The 22,841-nt window shown below is 40.9% G+C and overlaps 1 protein-coding gene and 1 long non-coding RNA gene across 4 annotated transcripts in view; one reads left to right on the forward strand and one right to left on the reverse strand.

Moving 5' to 3' along the window:
* Positions 1-22,841, reverse strand: part of LOC311252420 — a 36,758-nt gene that overhangs the window by 10,965 nt on the left and 2,952 nt on the right. For 2 of the 3 annotated variants that reach the window (XR_014621525.1, XR_014621527.1), the window contains one exon: positions 9,743-9,829. This is a non-coding gene — a long non-coding RNA (uncharacterized lncRNA). Of the gene's footprint in view, positions 1-9,742; positions 9,830-12,186; positions 12,235-22,841 lie in introns of all 3 variants that reach the window. The other variant, XR_014621526.1, reaches the window with a different exon arrangement.
* LOC311252780 (uncharacterized protein) lies at positions 13,589-20,850 on the forward strand (the record flags this gene model as incomplete). The annotated part of the gene is made up of 3 exons (XM_084346308.1): positions 13,589-13,885; positions 19,714-19,809; positions 20,534-20,850. The coding sequence occupies 3 exons, from the start codon at positions 13,589-13,591 to the stop codon at positions 20,621-20,623; spliced, it is 483 nt and encodes a 160-aa protein (XP_084202434.1). The 3' UTR covers positions 20,624-20,850.

Below are 22,841 nucleotides of genomic sequence, written 5' to 3' on the forward strand. Positions count from 1 at the left end.
CATGTGATCTCGGATGTCTTTGATGAAGCTTTGTATCAAGTGAGATCTTCTGTCAGACAGAGTCAGACTCACTGATTGTTTGTTCAAGGTCCCACAGAGTCTGAGGGTTTCACAGCTCTAAACTGCTTCAAAGGGACACACTGTGTCAGATCACATGGACATAATCTACAGACAGTCTGCAGTTGTTTGAGTTTTGGATTTGAAGCTAGAACAGATATTATTTCCTGGACTACATAACTGACTATCTGCACAGCTGGATCTATGACAACTCTTACTGAAGTCAGTGGATTAATGGGTGTGTTTTGTTTCAGACTGTTTGTAGGTGTGACAGTGTGTGTGGAGGTGTTTGTGTGTTCATGAAGAAGACAGTAGGTGGATGACTTAACCATCGGTATCATGGTGCTCTTATTAAACAGCCTTGCTTGTGTTCAGGAATGACAGAGTCACAAGCTGTTTCTGTCCTGATGGCTGCAAATATTTTGTTTAAAGGTAAAGATGAATGCAACATCAACAAGATTTAAACAGCAGGTTTCAGTGCTGAGCCACAGCTCAGCTCAACTTTTCTTCTCACTTACAATCTGCATCCATCCTGCACACGTCTTTCAATTCATCATTTTATTTCCTCCCAGTATGGCTGTTTGACATTACCAGCCATCTTTGCTGTTGTTGTTACTGTCCACTGTCTTGTATACAAAGTTTGTTTTTGTTTTTTTTCCTTTTCAAGCATCTAGGAGCAAAGATTCATTGCATCATATTCCCAAGTCCATCTGCAGAAACTATTGTGAATCTTGATTGTGCACTCCTGTCAATTCAACAACGTGATTGGTTGATATCTTTCCTGGTTCGGCTGCTATAAAGCAGACGATTGACTTTTTGGCGATGAAGGGGCGGGATGTGTGTCATACTTGCGTTACAGACTTTTCTATTTAACATGCTTTTAAGTGGTTCGTCTCCTCTGCAGGCTAATGACTCTGACACAGAGCCGATTTTCCCTGAGCATTACAGACCAGACTGTATAAAATATGGATGGAGCTTGTGTAGCCAATGCACACGTGCTTAAACCTGAATTATTTCTTATGGCCAGCAGGTGACTTCACTGGTTTCAAAGTGGTTTTCAGTCCATTTGTATGTATGCCAATGAGAAAATTATCCTACTTATAACTCAATTTCCTACCTCAGTAAACAGTTTCCTGTTGAGTTTATGGTGTGACTATCATGATATTCTCCCCTGCTCCACCCTCTTGGCCAATTATGGTCCCTTCTTGATCCAAAAAAATCAAGGTGCAATGGCCATATGTTGTCCACAACCAAATGTGTGATGTCACAGTGGGTTTACACTTGGTCACAACTTCAGAGAACCAGCTACAACCAGTTCTCAGTCAAATGGATGTCTGGTTAATGCAGTAGTTCAGCAGGGTCATCACAATTAGATATTTCCTTGTTTTCCATCTTCATCTTTTAATGAACATTTCATTTCACCCTGCAGCCTGACAGTTACTGTGATCAGTCACGCCACCAGATCTGACTCCAGTGCAATGAATGGATGTCTACTGCTTCATCCAGTCAAATGTGTTTCTATATCAGAAGAATGTGCCAAAAGTACAAAACTAATCAAAAGAGTCTTTGTGCTCTCCCCTCTTCAACCCCTAATTTTCCTGAGAAGTAATTAATGTGACCGATTTCTATTTCAGTAAAGGATGTTTTTCTGTGTGGGGTTTGTTGTTAAGTAGAGCTGACCCCTGTCTGTTTGTGTAGTTCGCTCGCTGGTTATTCGCGCCCAAATCCTCGTACGTCTTGAATGTCCAGGGTCATATTGTGGTTTGAAATCCTCTGAGCATACATATTGTAAATGTTTGTTTTCCTCTAGAGTTCAAGGTGGGCTCAGTTTATACAGCTGGGCCTGACCGGTATAAAGAGTGGTTGAGTCCACAATTCAAAATATTAAGTGACCCATCTCTATGAGATGAAAACGTATGCATGGCAGAGCTTTAGAAAATGATTATATCTAATAATCCCTGTTCTTAACACAAACAGATAATTTTCCCAGGGTCAAATGTTCTATTTCTGATGATTCATGAAACTGATAAAGAACTCCAGTCTCCAAAATGTTTGATTTTTATTTTATGTAATCCAACTTAATCTCTAAATTGAGATGTTTTTTATTGAATGTGGTTATAGGTTTTTATTACTATACGTCTGAAATATGTTGCTTTTTTGGACATATTTTCATTTGTTCGTTAGGAGTTCAGTCACAAGTCAGGAAACTCATAAAAAATAATGATCATCATCCCAAAAGCTTATTTTAATTTCCGGTTGCCAGGCGATTTATTTTCTCTTTTATGGGAGAAAAGTTAGCCAATATTTTATATAATTGAAGTTGGTTTGCTTTATGACTTTGACTTGCAATGCAGGCAGAAATAAAACAAATTACTTTTATGCTGACAAAAGTCAGTTTTATTGCGCAAATTCTTCTGGACAGCATTAACATAAACAGGCCATCAGTCACAATCACCATTAGTAGTGACAGAGCCTGTTAAATGACAGTGAAAGCAACAGAAGCAATCATAATCTGATAGCTCAGTCATAGTTAATAGGCTGCTGAGCTAGTAATCTTATTTACTGGGGTTGTATGAGCTAGTCTTGAACTCAACTGAACTTGACAGCTAAGATTGTCGACGCACTCAACATACCATTGAACTGAGGACAGTCAGAATCAGCACTGAACGTCGGGCTGTATTAACTGTATTAACATTGAATCTGAATGATGATACATTTACTTACTGAACAGTGATGTGACCAAGAAAAAAAAATGAATGAACTTTCCCTATGGATCTTTGCTGATTCAAATCATTTTGTTTAGTTTTGTGCAAAGTGTTCTGTTGATACTTTGCACGAGTGGAAGGAAGTGAGTGAGGTTTCTGGCAAGATGCGTGCAGACAAATATATATAACCTTTAAGCCAGATGGGGAAGTTTTCTAACCTCCGAGAAGTAAACAAGTATTTTATTTATCGATGAGAAATGAGCATAAAGCCGGTGTGCAACACTAAAAAGCAGTCTGACTGACTGACTGTCTGACAGCACTAATGCAGGATAAACACAGGCTGATACATCCATGTGGACTTCTGCAAAAGCTGCTACTTTATGGTGCACAGGGAATTCAATGGCTATCACTCTTGTTTTCATTATTTTCTCTGAAAGCCAAAGCTCTGACTCCTCTAATGTCTCATAGTGCCTTGAGAAATCATATTAAACACCGTAAATTGTTTTCACAGGGGTCTTTCCTCCATTTTCTTAAGCCTGTTATGATATTTCTTACCCTTCCTGGAATAGACCCTTTTGCGTGCTTGTTTTTTTATATACTTCCAGCTCTTTGAGGATTTGACAAAGAAAAACCTCAAAGTGTTTTAAAGAGTGTCATAACTGGTCTGTTTCCCAAGTCTAGGGTGTAAGATGGCAATGTGAGCTCTTGGCTTCAAGAGAAAGACAGAGATCCTCTTCGCAGCACTCCTGTTCCCATAACTCTCTGACATAATGTTATTTTAGTCCCTGTCTGAGTGGAGTTGTAACCCGGTCACTCTAAATAATACCTTGTCTGTTTCTCTCACAGCTTGAGTGCCCCAGTTTTGGTCATAAAACCCCATGTTTATCTTTCAAAGTAACAAAAAACGGCAACTCCGGTCTCTAAGGCAGATGGATCACCGCGAGAAATATCATTAATTTTACTGCAGTTCACATAGGGATGGTGTCATAAATCACTGAGACCGGCTACCAGACAAACTTGACTAATATATTCTCCCTCTTACATGAAACAAGCGGAAGAGTTTTTTGTTTTTTTTTGCATAAATACAGTAATTACTTCGGTTGAGCGATATGTAAGTTACAAATGCTTTTTGGACAGAGTGCGTGTCCCTGTAAATCTGGATCTTCATCGTAACACAATCTCAATTTGAATGTTTTCTTTGGTAGAAACTACTTTTATAGTAAACCGTTTATAGCGAGGTCTGTGGATTATCCAGACTAACCAGGAAACCGTCACAAAGACACCTTTGCTGTCGAAGTGGTATTCATGCATAGGAATGGCAATACTGGTTATTTGGTCCACCTCAGATGAAGTATTGCTACAACTATTGGATGGAATGGCACAAGAGTTTGTGCAATAGAATGCCACAGGAATGAGTCCTAAAACCTGTCAACATTTTTACACTTCCACTTCACTCGTTTCAACATCAATGGGTTTTTTGAATGGGTTTTTAGTTAGATGCCTGAAATAAGGTCTGTGGTTCGCACAAGCTTACGAGATTTTCACATTTTGTTCTGCGACATGAAATACACCAATAAATACCCCCACTTGTGAATTTTTTATTGTTTATGTGTCTTTAAAAAGGTGGTTGCTAAGTGAGACTACAGAGGTGTTAGGGGACATTAAACATCATCATGCTGAACAGGGAGACTCATCTACTCACTAGTCTATCTTTACAGGCGGACAAACTTTTCAAACTTTACAACCTAGATTTTTTTTCTCCTGCTAAAAGGTTTTTTTCAATATAGCAAGTTTTTCCTCACCTGAATCAATGGTCTTAGGACAGAGGATGTCGTTCACTGTACAGAATGTAAAGCCCACTGAGAATGTAATTGTGATTTTGGGCTGTATAAATACAATTGCCTTGATTGTATGAAGCAAAGAGGTCGTGACGTTGAAGTTATGTGACCATGACTCAGTTTGTTTGTAGCCTAACGTTAGCTTTTCGCTTCTGCCAATTGTGTTCATGCTTCAAAAATCAAAAAAGTGGACTTAATGACGTTTACTGCCCCCATGAGGTTGACAAATTTTATCGAGTGAAATGTCTCAACGCTTACTGAATGGACTGCCATGAAATTTGGTACAGATATCTATGTTACACAGAGGATGAAGCCTACTGACATAACTTTGGTTTTGAGTTAATATCTTAACAGTTTCCTTAAAATTAGCGATCCATTTATACCCTCAGAGTGTAAAAAATTGGCTTACCTTGGTTTATAATCACTTACCTATTAAGTAAGCCTCACAGAGCAAACAGCAGGGCTCCAGACTTCAGTTTTGTTAAAGGTCCAGTGTTTTATTATATGATCACCTAGGACTAAGAATTCCTGTGTTTTCATTACTTTAAAATGAGTCTTTTACATCTATTGAAGGGGGCGGGTCCTCTCCCATGCAGTCCACCAGACGGCGGGTGTTCAGGATTTTGCAATCTGCAACTACATCGCTAAGATGCCACTAAATTCGTGCCAAATGCGCCATGCACAAAAGTTTAACTATCAGAAATATGAGACATGTTCAGGTGGGTTAGTCTTGTGTTTCATCTCATAAGATTGGAACTTTTTAGTTTGCACAGTCTCAAGGGACTATCTGAATGTAATGACACATCTTGAACAAAATATAAGCCCACACACACACTCATGTTTGGTGTAAACCCAGCTTTTCTGCAGGGATTTGGATGAGATTCAACACAGCTTTGTACATCCAGCGCACATACAATCACATCCAATGACTAACACACACTCCTGACCTTAGAGAGATTGAGGTCAGGAATTTGTCCAAACAGTGTCCCTGCCAACAAAGATCTGCTACAGTCACCACTCTGCCTCATCTAAAAACAGGATCTGCCTCCACAAACACACATGTATGGATACATTCATGCACATGCCTTAAAAAGACAAAGGAGGAAGGTCCAGACCCTACGGGACCCTCATGTTAGTGATCACACACCCAAACACATATGTACACCTGCACTACTATGAGTGTTCAGCGGGTGGAGCCGAGTCCCCTGAGGCCCAGAACTGTGCTGGACAATGGGTACTGAGGAGGAGTTAAGCCTCTTGCGGTGCTCGACTTAGTGGCCGAGGGATCAGGCATTAAGACACAAGGCGTGTTGGGAATCCTTCATGACAAGAGCTTTCACAGAGTCACGCCGGGTCACTACACAGCAGTGTGCTCACATCTGATTTCAGCCAACATCTTAGATCTTTGGAATGAAAAAGGACGTGATGTCACGCAGGAATCGTGCCACAGCAGTGATGAACTTTGCTCCTGCGTCAGTTCAGTTGACCTCAGCATTTAGTTGGGCTTTACAGCGTTCTGTCTGATCTATGACACAGCTGTCAATGTTGGTCGGCAGCTGTCTACATCTGTACATGCATGCGCTGTCGGAAGCCATTCTGAAGCCAAAACTTCTGAAGCCATAACTGGATCCAGTTGCTCAAAACTAGAAATTACTACCCCTGTTGAAGGAGAATCCCATGTTCTTCTCAATGAATAAGGTCCAGATCTGCAAGATGGACAGATTGATTGGTCAGGAGAATTGTGTGACTCATACTAGACTATTGTAGTAAAGACGGAGCTGATCCTCGAGGCTAAGCTCTCCATTAACCAGCTGATCTATGCTCCAACCCTCAGCTTGGGTCATGAGCTTTGGGTATTGCTTGAAAGAATGAGATTGTGGATACAAGCGACCCACATAAGTTTCTTTTACAGGATGTTGGAAGGAGTCAGTTGATGTGGTTCTGGCGTCTGGTAGTCTCAGAGAATCGTCTCTTTAGAGAGCTTTAGGCATGCCACAACAGAGAAGTACATCGTGTCTGGCCTAAAACGGTCTCAAGAAGTTCTCCAAATTAGATGACAAACACACATTTGTGACATCCTTTAGAACAACAGAAGTGTTGTCTGATCTGATGACCCTACTGGCATGACGGTGTAACTTGTCTGTCCATTCCAAAACCATCACAAATCACAGTTGAAGAATACGTAGATTAATTTTAAGATGTGGCGCTGTTATGATTGACAGAGCCACAAAAACGACTTGTTGAGGTTTCGGGAGATGTGTGTTAGGGTTTGGGTTACAATATCAGCCATGTTTTTGGAGCAATTGTGGTCATAATTAAACAGAACCAACTTTGACTTTCATTGGCAACTGAAAGTGAACAGTGGCCTGCTGTGTTTGATCTTTCATTTAAGTATGCAGACGTTGTCACTCCGTAATAATGTCACTTGACTACCTCCTTTGCACAGAAGAGGAGTCATAATTACTATGGGTGCTATTGGGCTTTGTTGATTGAACATAAACTTATGTTGTCCTTGGATTTGCTGAGACGGCTTGATTCTGTCTTTTTACTTTGGAAGAGCATGAGAAGCTTTACGATGTGACCAAATGAGATGGGCTACCTTGCCCAGCCTGCAGCCAAGAACTTCAACCTGATGCCCCAGATGGTTTGAAAAACAGAACCATCTGAAAAGGTGACGCAAGAAACTTTTGGAAAGAGCAGGCTTTCAACTTGCAGGTGATTGGATGGACAATCTGTTTATCACTCTATCATTGACTGGCTTCAAGAATCAGCGCTTTCCTACCAGCGTAGGAGAGCGATATCATCAGCAGAGCCAGTTGGTAAGCCAAACTCTTATGGAAGCCAGTTGGGAGAAGATCTAATACACATTATTGTATTATTTGCTCTCCTTTCAATGAAATACGCTATCCAGTTCTGATGTAACTGATGCTGTAGCTGCATCTAAGCTAACCTCTTGAGGAGCCGCCACTGTTGTTTTCAAATGAACTGCCACTTCTTTCACTGGTCCTCACACCTAAACTATTGCTGCCAGTAGTTCCTCATTGACCGATCGGTTGAACCACTGTTTGTTTAGCCACAGACTTAAGGTCACAGCTTAAAATCTGGCAAGCTGCCTTGTAAAGTAGAAATAAGGATGCATGGAAACTAGAACTCAAGCCCAGAGAGACTTTGAGATTCTGACTTGAGCCTAAAATAATAATAGAAGCTACTGATGAGAACTTTTATCAAATGTGTATCAAAAGTCAGTGCATTCAGGAATCCATTCAGCAGCAGTTTGCAGATGTATATAGGTACAGCACAAGTTTAGAGATGAAGCCAAAACAGAAATATCACTGTTCTCTGAATTTTGTCCCACTTGCCCAAATAAGACCATGTGTAGAGCAATGTTATTAAAAATGGATTACAGTGGCATGAATGAGTCCAAGGGGTAGCAATGACTATGACTGAACACAAAGGCCATATAAGGAGCTTAAACCTGCAGTGTCGGACTTTTACATATAAACAAGTCTCCTTTACATTCAAGGTCTTGCCCGTCACTTCCATATAAATCTCAGTTTTTCGCAGTATAGATTTTTAAATTTTAATGTGGAGTTTCTGGTGACTTTCTCACCCTGGCAGAACAGTAGCGATGGCTTTTACATCAACTAGCAAATAATGGTTTTCCAGAGCTGAAGGGGGAGTAATCATATGGACAGTGAGGCTACAGTGAGGTTGTTTTGTCGTGGATCCAAATAAAAATCTGGATCTTAAACATGTTTTATTTGATATCGCATTATGCTTGGCATTTTGGTGGAAGTATGGGCTCTACTGAGGGCCAATCTAGATTTATAACCTCTAATGAATCATGAGCGGTTACACAGCTTTTTCCATTGTAAAATACACATATATAAACACATTTCTAAAGGTTTATTTCATGTTTTTTCTGGGGGAAGCATTGAAGGGCCAGAGCTGTTTCCTGTTACGAGCAGCAGGCTGATGAGAGATGTCAGGACAAAGGGGATGATCAGGTCAAAGATCACAGCTTGTTGCTCGTTCTGAGGGTGCTGAATGTACAGAGGCTGTGTGAAGTGATGTGGGACAGTAGTTCGACGTGTGAGAGCGTGTGTTCCTGTCTGTTTTTGAGAACATATGGACACCATAAGTGCCCTTTTGTGGTTTTAGACTTCAAGTTAGTTTGACTTCCAGCTACCACCTAAGATGTACTGTAACATTTAGGATGTCCTGCTTATTGCATCCTTATGTTTTGATCAAGCTTTGGGGAACTCTTTGCAGACGTGTATTGTAAATAATGACCTGTTCAATCTAATTCAGGCATGTTTGACTGCACTACAACGTCATTACATCTTAGATTTATTAACCAAATGTTTTCACAATGTGTTGAATGCCACAGTATGGCTTTATTTAGGCAAAATGTGTGTGAAGCTCACAGAGGACGTTATCCACATGGTTTCCAGGCCTGCCAGAGTTCTGCGATTTCTCATTATGAGTTTGTTCTGAGGTTAACGACCTATAAAAACACATTTATAGCTCCAGTCACGTTAACATACATTATTGTACAGTGGGAGGATGCAAATGTCGCACCTCATAAAGAGCAAAAACATAAAATGCAACTTCTTTTGATCTTGGGCACACACACAGTCTTTAATACTGTGTGTTTTCTCAGTCAGACTCAGTGGTGATTAACCTCTCTTGGAACTAACTCATTTTCCTGTTCTATCTCAGCAGGTTGCACTACGCAACATTTACATGATGGTATTTTTTATGTTTCATTTCATTAAAAATCTGTTTTTCAGAATATTTTCACTGTGCTCCACAGGAAGTACAAAATGAATCTGGAATGTACCACTATGATACTACCACAAATCTGCATCTGTGTACTATTACTGCAAAAATAGACTGAAATAATTTTTTTTCTGAATGGTTACATGGGAGATCGTATTGCTTTTTGTAATTATAATTTTTTTCATCTTTCTTGCGTTTTTTGTCCATTAATTATCAAGCTGAAAATGTTAACTTAAGACAATGTACTCTATATAATTGTGTACAAGATATATTGTATAAGATATTGTATAAGCACTCTACAGTAAGTAACGTAAAGGATAAGTTCAAACAAAAACAAAAATGTAGCCAACATGTACTCACCCCCATGCCGATGGAAACTCAGGTGATGTTTTGTCGTCCACCAAACATTTGTGGAGTCTCACAGCAAAACAGTGTTGCAGCATTCTCCTAAAGTAGATGGGGACGGTTTAAAACTTCAAACAAAACATAACATTATTTTGTACAACTCATCTGGCATAATCGAAGTGTGAAGAAGCCCAGAGATCCCAAACTGATCTGAAAAAGACGTTATTTTCACCTTCGATGAGCTCATGCACCGCTCCAGATGGGCTAATAGTCTTAACTCAGCAGCTACAGTGAAGATTTGTTGATAATTTCTTGTAAAATCAGTTTGGGATCTTGGGTCTACCAGAGACTTGGATCACGCTGGACGAGCTGTATGGAGCCATTTTATGTTTTACTTTGCTATGTTTTTGCTAAGTCCCCATCTACTTCAGTTGTTTAGGAGAATGCTACAACACTGTTTTATTGTGAAGCTCTTCCTTCCTTTTGGCTGAACTTTTCCTGTCATGATTCTGTGCTGTACTCCAAATAAATTAAAATTTTTAATTTTTTAGGGTCGACTGGGTCTGCCTGCCATCATGAATGTGCTGCGACACCGTCTCAAAACACAAACTACACAGTAGATTGTCAAACAAATGATCAACACAGTCAGGAGGTTCACTCTCACTTTGACTTCGAGTAGCACTGTAACTGCTCCCAGACCTGTGTCTCATAAATGTGTCAACACAGTGACAGGGTGAGTTCACTGGAAACGTTTACTGTATATCCATGACGACAGCTGTTGGCGCTGTCACGCTCCTTATTAGCAGCCTGCTGAAAGAGCTATTCATTAAGATAAGAGGACATGATGAACTTTATTGACTCTGAAGGGAAATGCAGCAGGAGAAAGTGGGCTGTAAATAAAGCTGAAGCCGCATGTTTACAGTGCTAACCGTGATTGATGCAAGTATACGGGGAGCTGTGCTGACATGTTGAAAATAAAATGACTGCAACGACTGCTTTAAGCGCCCAGACACACCAAAGTCACACAAAAGAACAAGCTTGATGATTGCTTTTATCACCTCGTGTGTCTCGGCCAAAAAGTTGCACTTGAACACACTGCAGTGACCACAGCCAACACCAAGGTAGCTCGTACATTCTGAGTCAGCGTGAGAGGAAATAACTCATCATGCCAGCAGGTAACGGCAGTCTGTGTTTGACATTCACATAATTACTAGAATTATTATAATTATTAGAACTTTGGGTGTCTGTTTTAGCAGCGTGAACACCAACACCTCTCTAAGCTCGCAGTTTGAACCACTAGATGCATGGCTGACTGCCAAGTGTCAAAACTGGGAGTGATGACTCACACAAAATCCTTCATGAAACCACAACTTATTTTTATTCTTTGGTGTTTGTACGTATTACACAAAAAGGGCGTAGCATGTTTATTAGATGCTCATAGGAACATATATAAATAAAAAAAAAAAGGTAAAAAAAACCTTCCAGTCATACACATTTCCAGTCTTTTTGCAAAGCTAAATTATTGCTAGCACCTTGCTAGAGTTTCAAATGGTATTACTGTTGCCACCGTGGTCTGGTAATTGCAACTAGTCAAAACATGAGTTTGTTAATTCAGTCTGTAATAGAGACGTGAAAGCAGACAATGGTGCCAGGCTACCAGCCTTCATTTCCCAAGTGGTTTGGCCCAATGGCAGACAAAACCGCAAAGTGAGAGCAAGGTTTGAACCAATCTAAATCTGATGGTATCATTGTGCAATTAATGTTTACTTACTAAATAATGATACGTTTAAGCAAAAAACTTTTTGTATTATTTTTAACCAGTTGACACACAACCCCTGTGTTGACTTGTGGTATTGTTGTAAATGTTGAGATAAAGTATCCAGAGGCCTCAGACTGATCTCACCAAATTAAAAGCCTCAGAACGATCCATGATGCCTTTCTGTCTTTTGACTGACTTTTTATTAGTGGGACAGTGGCACTTCTGTCACTGCACTGTGGAAATAGCTAGCATGTTAGCTGTGTGCCGTCACCATATAAGAACCTGTGTAGTTCTGATCTGAAACTGTTGGGACTATCAGTCGGTGAAGGACGCATCTGTTATTAGAAAATAAAGGAAACTATCAGACTGAAGCAGCAGGTATTATTCAGCACACAGCGGACACTTGGGAGTGTGTGACACAGTCAGTGTTGACCTACAGGTGAGTAATTGACTTTTAACTGTGCACATTTTTGATCAGTTTGACCTTATTAGAGCTTTTACCACAAATACTACGTTTGATTCCATTTGTCCTATCATTTTAACTGTCACAAAGCACATACGAATGTCAGTATCCTCATCTAAATAGTTGTAGAATATGTACAATAATGTAAATATATGAACATTTAGTGAGACTTCAGGAATCACTGTGAATACCTGTGTGTCATGAGCAGTAGAGAGGTCCTGGATTAAGATGACTCACGTGAAAAGGTTTCAAGGGATCCCCATGTCGAAGGTACGTTAAGAACCGCTGGAAACAAGGTAGAAACTTGACTGAAGAGATAACAACACACTTGTTTATCAGTTATGAACTTTCTTTATGTGTATCGATCCCACAACCAAGTCAGGTGACGACCCCCAAATGTTATTCAGTGGAACAAAACACTTTTCCGAGAGGAGCCCATAACAGGACAGCAGTAAACAACAAGTGACCCACCAAAGTTTCCACAGTGGATTTGTTCGGCATGTGGATTTTTTAGTTCGGGTTGAGATCTCATGGCTGTGATGGCATATGATTCGTATCATTTTGAACTAGTCAAAATATTCATTGTTCCCATTGTGCCCTGCGGATGGGGGCATTGATGTCTTATCACAGACCACACCCACCGGGTTTTTCCTGATTTGTCACCCAATTACATGCAATCTACCAATCTGACAATTTCATATTTTGACCTTGTTTTCATATTCAGTACAGTGCCACTGAGGTGGTGTACTCGGTCCGCAACAGTGTTTGGATGGGTGATTCGTGTCAAGTTGCATCCACATAGATGCCTGAGGTCCCAAGGTTGCCCAGCAGAACATTGCATTGTAATGAGATGATCAACTCACATCACCTGCCAGTGGTTTTTATGTTGTGGCTGATCCGTATACTACAATCAGTTGAGACCCCACACAGCTGATCTCTAACTATCTAATTACCTGTATGTGACTTCTTAAACCAACTGGCTGCACCTGTAATGATAAGTGCATCCTATTAAAAGGGGCAAACATTTACAGCAAACATGTATTTAATTTTTTTCCTTTTTTACTTAAATGTACTACAAGGAACTCTGATACTAATGCCTCTATGACCTTTATGAGCAAACAAGCCCATCAACGAGAAGATTGGCTATTTCTAAATAGTCATTGTAGTTATTCTTTATGCCTGTCACTGGGTCGGATTCTGAGTTATCTCGGTCAGATAAGTAATAAAATTAAAATAATTTTTCATGGTGAAGTGTTGAGGATAAACTGAAGAGTCTCACAGACTGAGGTCTGTAGTCTGGTGGGATGATAAAGCACTAAAACAAAGTTTACTTTGTTTTCCTTTTGTCCACAGGGGCCGCCAGAATCAACAAAAATGAAAGTGCCTTGTAGGCGCTTTGATTCAGAACACTTTGTAGAGGATTTGGTTTCACTTGGACATTAAAGGCTCTTTTTCTGTTGATCAGAGTCAATAAAGCCACATTAAATCTACTTTGATTCATTGCTGAATATCAAAACTTCCCAGGGAGTGAATATTTTTAATTAGGCACTTTAAATCAGAACAGGTTCGAGGCGATTCTTGGAGGAAGATGTATAATAGAATCACACCTGATGAATGGCTGTTTTTCTGGTTCTAGTCAATGAGAGGTTTGTGTAAAGAGGAAGACTATGTGTTTCTGGGAACGTCCGAAAATACGACTAAAGAAACGGCAGAAGGAGCCGGAGCTTTGGAGGACGACTGGAAAGAGAAAAAGGAGGAGAGGGTAAGAGATGAGGAGGAGCCAAAACACACTGTTTTTACACCCCAAGCAACTGAGAAAACACACACGCTGTGTTTAAGTATCTCTGTGTGTGTTTGTGTGTTTCAGGTCCGCTGGCGACTGGAGAGAGAGCAACAGGAAAAAGAGAGACTTCACGAAATAGAAGAGGGCAAGAAGGTGACCGCACACACACACACACACACACCAGGATGATACACACTCTACAAGTCTGTACATCTGTGTAACTTAACAGCCTCTTCACTCTCAGCCATTGGCACGGCATGAAGGCTCTTGCTAAATGACACAAGCTCACACACACTATTAGCCTCTCCTGAGGACAGAGGACTCTTGCCAATGCCAAGCATGCAGACTCTTTTTGGTCTCACCCAAACACAAGCACAGACACACAGGTTGCTACACACAACCAGACTGCGGTAGCTGGATCCGATTGGTGTAATGACAGATCGTTGTGGCTGTCAACACAATTCATTGGCAGCTGAACTTAGAAGGGAAGAGAACGCTTGAGATTTTGGATCGCAGCCCTCATTTTCTTGTTCTCATATTTGTTTTTCTTCGTCTCCTAAACCGGCTTTTAACTGAGGATTTTGTTCCGAAGCCAGAAGCATCCCAGTTTATTTCTTATTAAAAGGTGCGATAAGTAAGAATATTATCTATCAACTATCAACAGAGTCTGAACAAGTAAGAGTATTGACGTAGTGCCAAAGATGTCCATGTCCTGTCATGAAGAGAAAAGGTTAGCATGCTAACCAGCTAGCCCCAGGTCTGAAAACCTCCGAAGCTCCTGTGCTAGCAGTGTGAACACCAACAATCCCCTGGTAGTCTAGCTAACTGCACGGCTAACTGAGCTAACAATAGCTACTGGCAGCAGCAGTTAGCAGTTATTCTGGTAATATGCTGCCCCCATTTGTTGTTTGTATGAGTCAAGGTGACTACTCCTTTTAACTATTAGCAATTAGCAAACTGACTTCCCTTCCCTCCGGTTAATCCTTCCTGTGAACGGAGCTCGTGATTCACATTTTGAAGACTGTGCTTAACATTTCATGAGAGCAGCCCGTTATAATCAGCCTAATGGAAACAGCGGGCTGAACAATCAGGCAGACAGGCAGCCGTGTGACGCTGGATCGATGAGTGTTAATTTACCGCCGAGGTTCACTTCATTGCTCAAGGCGAAATCAGATTCACTTCCATGGAAATGACGGCCCGGGAAACACACAGCTCTGGCCCTCTGTCAAGGCTGCCGGGCTTATCAGTGGCTTCCAGCTTCAATCACTAAACATAGACATGTTGGAGCACACTTAACAGCGGCCGAACCACCCATTTCCTTTTAAAAAGGAGAAGCATGATCACAATTTAGATTCAGTCAGAAACACACACATACATACAGTTGCCAAAACAGATGGACATCCTCATAGACATGGAATGCACACGCAAAACAGCTGTGGATGCTCGGAGCAGCCACCCCGTTTCTGACAAGAGTGTGTGAGGTCAAAAGGGGGCGTCGGCTGTTGTTGTCAGTGTTTCCGCTGCGCGCGCGCGCGCACACACACACACACACACACACACACACACACACACACACACACACACACACACACACACACAGGAAGCTGATGACAACATTTACCCTGATAGGGACAGTCACTCTCACCTCAGTATGGAATGTACTTTCCACTGAACCCTAACTTAACCTCAGACACACACACACAAACACTATACACAAACACACAGGGACTGCATGACCTGTGAATGTGACCCTTGACATGTGCACGCACACACTCAAACACTCAAATACACGTATGCATACATAGAAGGCATGCACGCAGCCTAAACCTGGAGACACACACAAACAAGAGTTACGCTTGACACAATCCCAACACACACACACACACACACATACACACACACACACACACACACACACACACACACACACACACACACACACACAGTCGAGCCAGAGGAATTCCAGCAGCACTCTGTCATGTTTCTAAATTCACATTCAGGTTGAATGAAAAACTGCTACTCACCAGTTACAACAAATGAAACCAAATTGCCCAGAAAAAAGCACAACATTTTATGACCGAGGCACATTCTGAATGCCATTTCCAATTTAGCTCTCTGGAAAAAAGGCAGTATATCGTCTTCCAAACACATTTAGGCTGTTTTTGGGTTGTTTTTTTTTTACATAATATGCAGGCTGACCAAAAACAGCAAGCGGGGAAAACATTGTTGTGTAACGACTTTGCATCTCACGTTAACGTCGACAAATTTGAGGCTCCTATCTCAAAAAGGTCCAGCCATCCAGGATTTTTTTTTTAAGAATCTGGCAACTTTATTCAGGGCGTGCGGAGTGATAAAAGCATGGGTGCAGTTTCATGCTGCCAATTCTCACAAACGTCAATGAGTTCAACTCCAAAGAATGTTTGAAGCCTTCTGGGCATCTTTACCTCAACACCAGACTCCATAAATGAATCTCTGAATTCTTTGAGGCATCTTCTGTCTTTAGTTTGTGTGTCTTAAATTCCACTAACAGTAATTACATGCCATTTAATTTTTAGAGCAGTAGGAAAAAACTTGGTGTATGCAGTTGTACAAACAGAATCCAGCAACTATGCTGTCCTGGACCAGTAAGAGTACAATAAACCAGCAAAAGCAGTTTAATGCAGCGGCTGAAACCCACAGAAACCAAGTTAATTAACCAAAAACTCTGCAATTCTGGCAACGGATGTGGTTTGTTTGTCCCTGAAAACCTTAAACGGCCCTGACGTCAATCTGAAAGGATTTCCGTGCGGCTTGAAGTTCAAGTAAGAGATGAAGATTTGGTCTGACAGGTCTCTGCATACTGTATAAAAACACAGGGGGATATTGAGCTTGAGGGTTTTTCATCGGTAAAATGAACAAAATGCGTGTTGCAAGTTTCATCTCATCTCAAGTCTTTCTGTTTGGCACTGCAACTGATTCTTTACATTATGTTTCCCTCTCCTCCTGCTTGAGAATGTGTTGTTTTTGCTATATTATGCTGTATTTTGAATGCCTCACTGCAGGTCAAGTGTAGTGCAATGTGATTGACGCAGCCAATTAAACCCTGACAGTAAGCAGACCTGTGAGCTTTTCAGCCATGCAAGCAGGGCGTCTCTAGAGATGGTTCAAGACACACACTGGTCCTGACTGAAACATCTCAACAAGTATTGAATTGCCATTAAATCTGAGACACAGATCCATTGAGAGAATTAATTGTACTGCCTTGCTGATCTCCTATCTCTTCATTTAACTGCATTAGCAGGACAATGTTTTCATTTAGTCAGTGAACTGTCTCAAATGACATTCTCAAAGACATTCATGGTTTTAATTTATCTGGTGGTGATCCAAACTTTTACTCTACCACCAGTATGGGGTCCAAATTTTGATTTGAATTGGTTCAGTTTTATTTAAAAAAACAACTTGACTTCTGACAACTTGACGTTGACCAAAACAACATTACCCTTCATGAACTTGCTAGCTCCACGGCTAACAAAGCTAACTAAGTCACCGTCTCTAGCTACAGTTGGCAGCAGTTAGCAGTTAGCTTACCTCAGCAGCAAGTAAAACTAAACTGAATCACCTCGGTGCTTACTCCCTGCTGTCAAACTAGCCTTACAAAATGTAAGGACATCTTAATGACAAGTCCAACTGTTACCACTTTAGTTGAGGTCAAGAAATGTAGTCATAACACTGTTACAGAAGCTTCTGACAATCTACTAACTTTTACTGACATTTTAATGACAAGCCAAAACACTGTAGAAGGTCAAGAAAAAAAAATCATGAAACATTTTAATAGTCTCATGAAGTGGCACTGATGGCAGTTTAATGTAATGCTACTACATAAAGTGCTAATGCGCTAATTATATCTGTAGTCTAAGTAAATAGCCTTCTATATTAAAACATGATGTACTCTCATAAATATCCCCCAAAGAATAAGAGAATAAGAATAAGAGTGTCCACAGTAAGGAACAGTAGTTTTATACAGCGTGTCCATGGCTCTGGTGGGACGTTTTCACACCTCTGCAGACAGTTAATGTGTTTCAACCTGAGGACCCTCTAATTGCTCTGCACACTGGCGCTACAACCAACACCACCGGCCAGATGGCAAATTGCCACCATGAAGTCATGATTGGATCAGAGACAGAATACAATTAAGGCAATTTGTCAATTTGTCAGTGATCGCCAATTTAAGTCAATTTGTTCAACATGTGCTCCTCCCTCTACGAACAAGTGTGTATAGAATGTGACTGAAGTGATCCCTCAAATGTCTGAACCCTTATTTTCAAATCAAGGCTTTTTAGTAAAGAATGTCCTGATTGTTCGCCTGAAAGTGTGTGTGTGTATGTGTGTGAGCGCGTTCGGCATGTAATTAGGAGGTAACGGTTTAACTGCTTTCACCTTCGCTCCATATGTGTCAGCATGTCTTCCTCTTTAAACTGATTGGCCTTCCTTGTTCAGCTTCCTCCACACATTATTCCCCCACCCAAAAAACACACAGCGTGACAGAAATGTTAATTGATGACAGGCACTGTCCGATGAGAGAACCCGGATTTGGACCTCTCATGTGCCTCCTATCTGAACTGTTTAAAGTCTTTCCTACAAGGGCCCAAAAGATCTTAGATTTTTCTCACACACGTGGAAGTTATAGACAGAAACACACACAAACACACAGCAGGAACTTGATCCAAGACAGTAACACTGATTCCATTTTGAGGTCAGGGGTACACATCCAGCAGACCCACCACTTCCCTTCACTTTCACACATAAAGACACCTCTATACACACATGAACAAGCCTAGTTGAGGCACAGAGGTGAAGCCCCAGCAGAACATATATACTGTTATATCATCATACCAGGGGAACTTTGAAACCGTCAGAATGATCCTACAGAGCTTTAAGACATAAGAGAGGATTTAGTGTGAGGGATTGTGGGTGTTTTCTTTGTCAACTTTCATTAGTTTGCAGCTGCAGAATTGAGTCATGATAGTTGTTCTTCTGTACAATGGACCATTATATAGGATTGGCCATATACAGTAAGTTGTGGCATTTAAAAATCAATTCATCATCGCTTTACATGAGCAGGATTTTTTAAGATTTATAGTTAACAGATACCGTAGATAAAACATTTACCTCAACCTTCAGAACCTCCTTCCTCTAATCTCAGATGTATTAAAACTAGTGCTCCACAGTAAATGAGGAACTGAGACACCGACCAGTCACATTACTGTCTGGCTTGGCAAATGCAACATCTTACTTTCTATAATAAGATAGTTTACAGGACAACCAAAGTCCTCTGACGAGCATAAATGAAATGAGGTTGTGCCACTGGCACTACCTCTGCCAGCCTGTTCTTACTCCCTATGCATCAAATAAGGCAGCCTGGTCAGTGGCCATAAGCTTCTACGTTTGACACTGTAATTACCTCTCTAGTGTCATTTCTTGAAGTGCCCCTCTCTTCAAAATGTACTCATTATCACTGCATAAAATCATTATAGCAAACATGTTAGCAAAAAATTGTCTATTGACTCATCCAGCCGACATGGAGCAACATTAGCAATAATATGAAGTCATGTTTCTGGACCAAATGAATGAGCAGACAATATCTCTACTTCTTCTTTTAGCTCTGTTTTAGTCTTCACTAACGTCGAGGGTACTATCTGGCTCTTTAGCTGCTAAACGCTCACCATGTTTACCAGCTTGTTTCCTGGCTGGAAACAGGGCTGGTGAGAGTGTTGAGACTGAACCAAAACAGTAAAGTTGTGGGCCATGATATCAAAACAATGGACTGAATGTCCCTAAAACGCTCTGTATAAAGTTGGGTGATAATTCTAATTCATAAATGTGAGAGATTCCTTCATGATTACACTGTTTTGATCCATTGTTTTGTGTTTTGCACCTTTAAAACGGCATTTTGGTGTTCAGTGTTATAGTGGACATTAAGTTGCACATATCCTCTGTGTCAGGAGAGAGAGCAGCAGTGGCGGACTCATGTAGCACATGTGGCCTCCAGCCAGGAGAAGACTCTGCAAGACAGACTGGCAGGACTCAGGAGATTCAGGGTGAGAATGACACACACACACACGCACGCGTGCACACACACACGCACACCATGATCTGATACTTTGCTGCAGACCAACTGCTGATGTTAAATACACAGCTGACAAATCAAGCAGCTGCTGTGACACGTTGGACATATTTAAGTTTGCTGTAACACCACAGTGTGACGGCTTCAGCATCCACAGAGCTTCTAATGTTTCAAAGCTGCTGCACAATACGAAAGCTTTTTAAAGATCTGAGACGAGCCATTTATCAGACACTGAGGGTTCCTGGAAGTCATCCTCTATTTACAGAGCAGTCGCGGTTTAAGGTCATTGATTTGATCAGACGCTGTTCAAGGGACTTGTCATTAGCTCGTCAAACAAACAAATACTTGGACGAGTGAACGATTCAAAGCTGTCATCACCAAGTTAGCTTTTATCTCATGTCACTCTGGTGCCAAGTCTTCGTTGAGGTGTGTTTTGCTTGGCTCATGACTGCACCTGTCAATCAAATATTGTGGGCGGGACGACAGATGATTTCTTTCTGTTGAAGTTGGCTCTATCAGTCTTTGTGTTTGATGAACTAAATATTTTCTGACAATTTTTTAGTTTCTGTTTCAAGATATCTTGGCAATGTCACTCCTCAGTCATTCAGCATAAACACATTTTGCCTGTATGTAAACTAGTTTGAAAGATAAACTGCTCGATCTTTTGTTTTTCTCTTGACACTTTTCTCCTCCTGCAGGAGTTCCAGAGAAAGGTGTTGGTCGAGGAGTCAGGGATGGAGGGCGGGGCCCCTGGCCTCCCAGTCAACCAGCTTCTCACCAGGATGTAGCTGCACTACAGAGAGAGTGACTGAAAAATGTCCTTTTTGTCATGCTTTACATCAATAAAGGCTGTGTCACGGTATCACCTGAGACATCAGTGTGATCAATGTAAATAAATGAGATGATCCTAACCTGATGTGCCTGATGGTCGGGGAAATCCCCTCAGAAACTGTTTTGAAAGATGCAGAACCTTTCAAAAAATATTTGGCAGGTGACTGGACAAACAATCTGTCAATCACCATCTATCATGGGATAATTTTGACAAATCAGATCAACAGCAGGAGAGCGCTAACAGCAGAGCCAGCTCGATAATCAAAGAGCACAAACTTTTTTCCTTCGAGAATGGCCTTCATAACCATTCTTTGTTCTTCTACCAATGAAATAAACTCTTCAATTATGATATAACTGATGCTACAGCAGCATCTATGCTAACTTCTTGAAGAGCCGCCATTGTTATTTTTAAACAAACCGTTGCTACTCTAGCTGTCGTCATGCCCAAACCATGACCGTAGCTGCCAGTAGTTCCCCATAGCACGTGGCTTGGACACTAGCCTGTAGCTTGAAGCCTGCTGAGATGCACTCATCCATGGATCACGTGATCACATGATCTCAAAAATTCAGCTGCCTTGCAGGCTAAAGATGGTGGTTTTAACTGGATTTTCAAGTGCTCAGCGGCTACAGGAACTGCAGCATGAGGACCTTCCATATCAACTTAACTCAGTTACAGTGACCGCTGCTTGCTTTGGAGTTATGAAAGCCTAAAATGTCTCAGATGTGGACCAGTTAAGAGCCAAATAGTGCTACTAGTAAAATACTTTCAGATTGCGTAGCAGGGACAAAGAGTCAATACATTGTTTCTCCATTTAAACCAGACCTGAAATAACCAAAACATCTCCTCCACTTGCCACATGTCACAACACTTCCACAGTATCACTAATGATCCACGACAACTGCAATTGGTTACAATCCTCCAGTTTCTTCTCAAGAACCATAAAGCACATGAATTCCTAGAAATGGTTTCACGTTTTGGAAAATACACCCATTTTAACTTAGTCAAGAAGATCAGTACCAATCCCTGTGTAGCTACAGGCCTTTAAGCAACTGGAACTTAGCTTAGCTTAGCATGAGGTTAAGTAAAAGTCACAGTGCATGGATAGAATTAGATGCAGCACAATTTTACAACGGTAAAACCACAACTTTGTCCTTTTTTCCCCACATGGATTTGACCAAGTCAAGGCTAGCTAACTGTTTCTGGATCCTATTCTTTACGTTAAGCCACCAAATAACCTCCTTGTCACATGTTTGCCCGCTGGCTTAAATTTTTTTGTGAAAACACTGCTGTTGGAAAACCGACAAATCCCATAACTGATTGATATCATTTCTGAGATTCAACATGACTTCAGATTCCCAGACTCACCCGCCATAAAATACTTAAGTTACCTCATAGGTACAGTTACATTATCTGAATAGTTAAACGTGGTGTGTTTATCGGTATAATTGAGCGGCCATTTTATGATCATCTCAGTGTGGCAGCTGAAAATCCCAGATGGGTCAATCAAGAAAAGAATTCCATAATTACCGTTCATCTGTTTCTGCTCTGTTGTGTTCTCTTTTCATGTGGCATCCAATGAGAAAAGGATGAGGCCTGCAAGTCATTTTTGGGCTATAAAACACCATTTAAACAACATCATCTGCAGAATCTTGCTCTAAATGTTTTGTGCCTAGAGAGCAGATAATGAGTTGGCGCAGGGGTTCAGGTTCTGAGTGATTTATCTCACTTATACATAAATCTACTGTACATGAGTGTCAACTTTAGTGTCATGCTTTCTAATAATGTCTGAGGGCTGTATTTGCTCTTACATGTATGTGACTGTACATGTGTAATCATATGGCAGGAATGTTTGTCTATATAAACAAGATTTAAGAGGTCCTGAGACTTCAGCTCACTGTGGCCTTCTATGGTAAACGCGGGGCAGAAGAAGGAGAAAAACAGCAGAAAATAGAAAATGACATTAATAAATATGAAGTCACTCAGGCAGACACAGAAACACGCTAACATGACCAGAGATGGTCCAGCAGTAAAGGCATGTCCTTTGGACCAGCATTCATCCTCATTGGTCAGTATCAGGCAGTCAGACATTTCTGTTACTTCTCTGCTCTCCAGTAATACATCTGTCTCCAAAAATCCAAATAAGTCATTAAGATTCACAGGTCAAAAAACGTTTA

This window comes from Pagrus pagrus (genome assembly GCF_965226575.1).
Source record: "Pagrus pagrus genome assembly, chromosome: 23".
Classification (NCBI taxonomy): Eukaryota; Metazoa; Chordata; class Actinopteri; order Spariformes; family Sparidae; genus Pagrus; species Pagrus pagrus.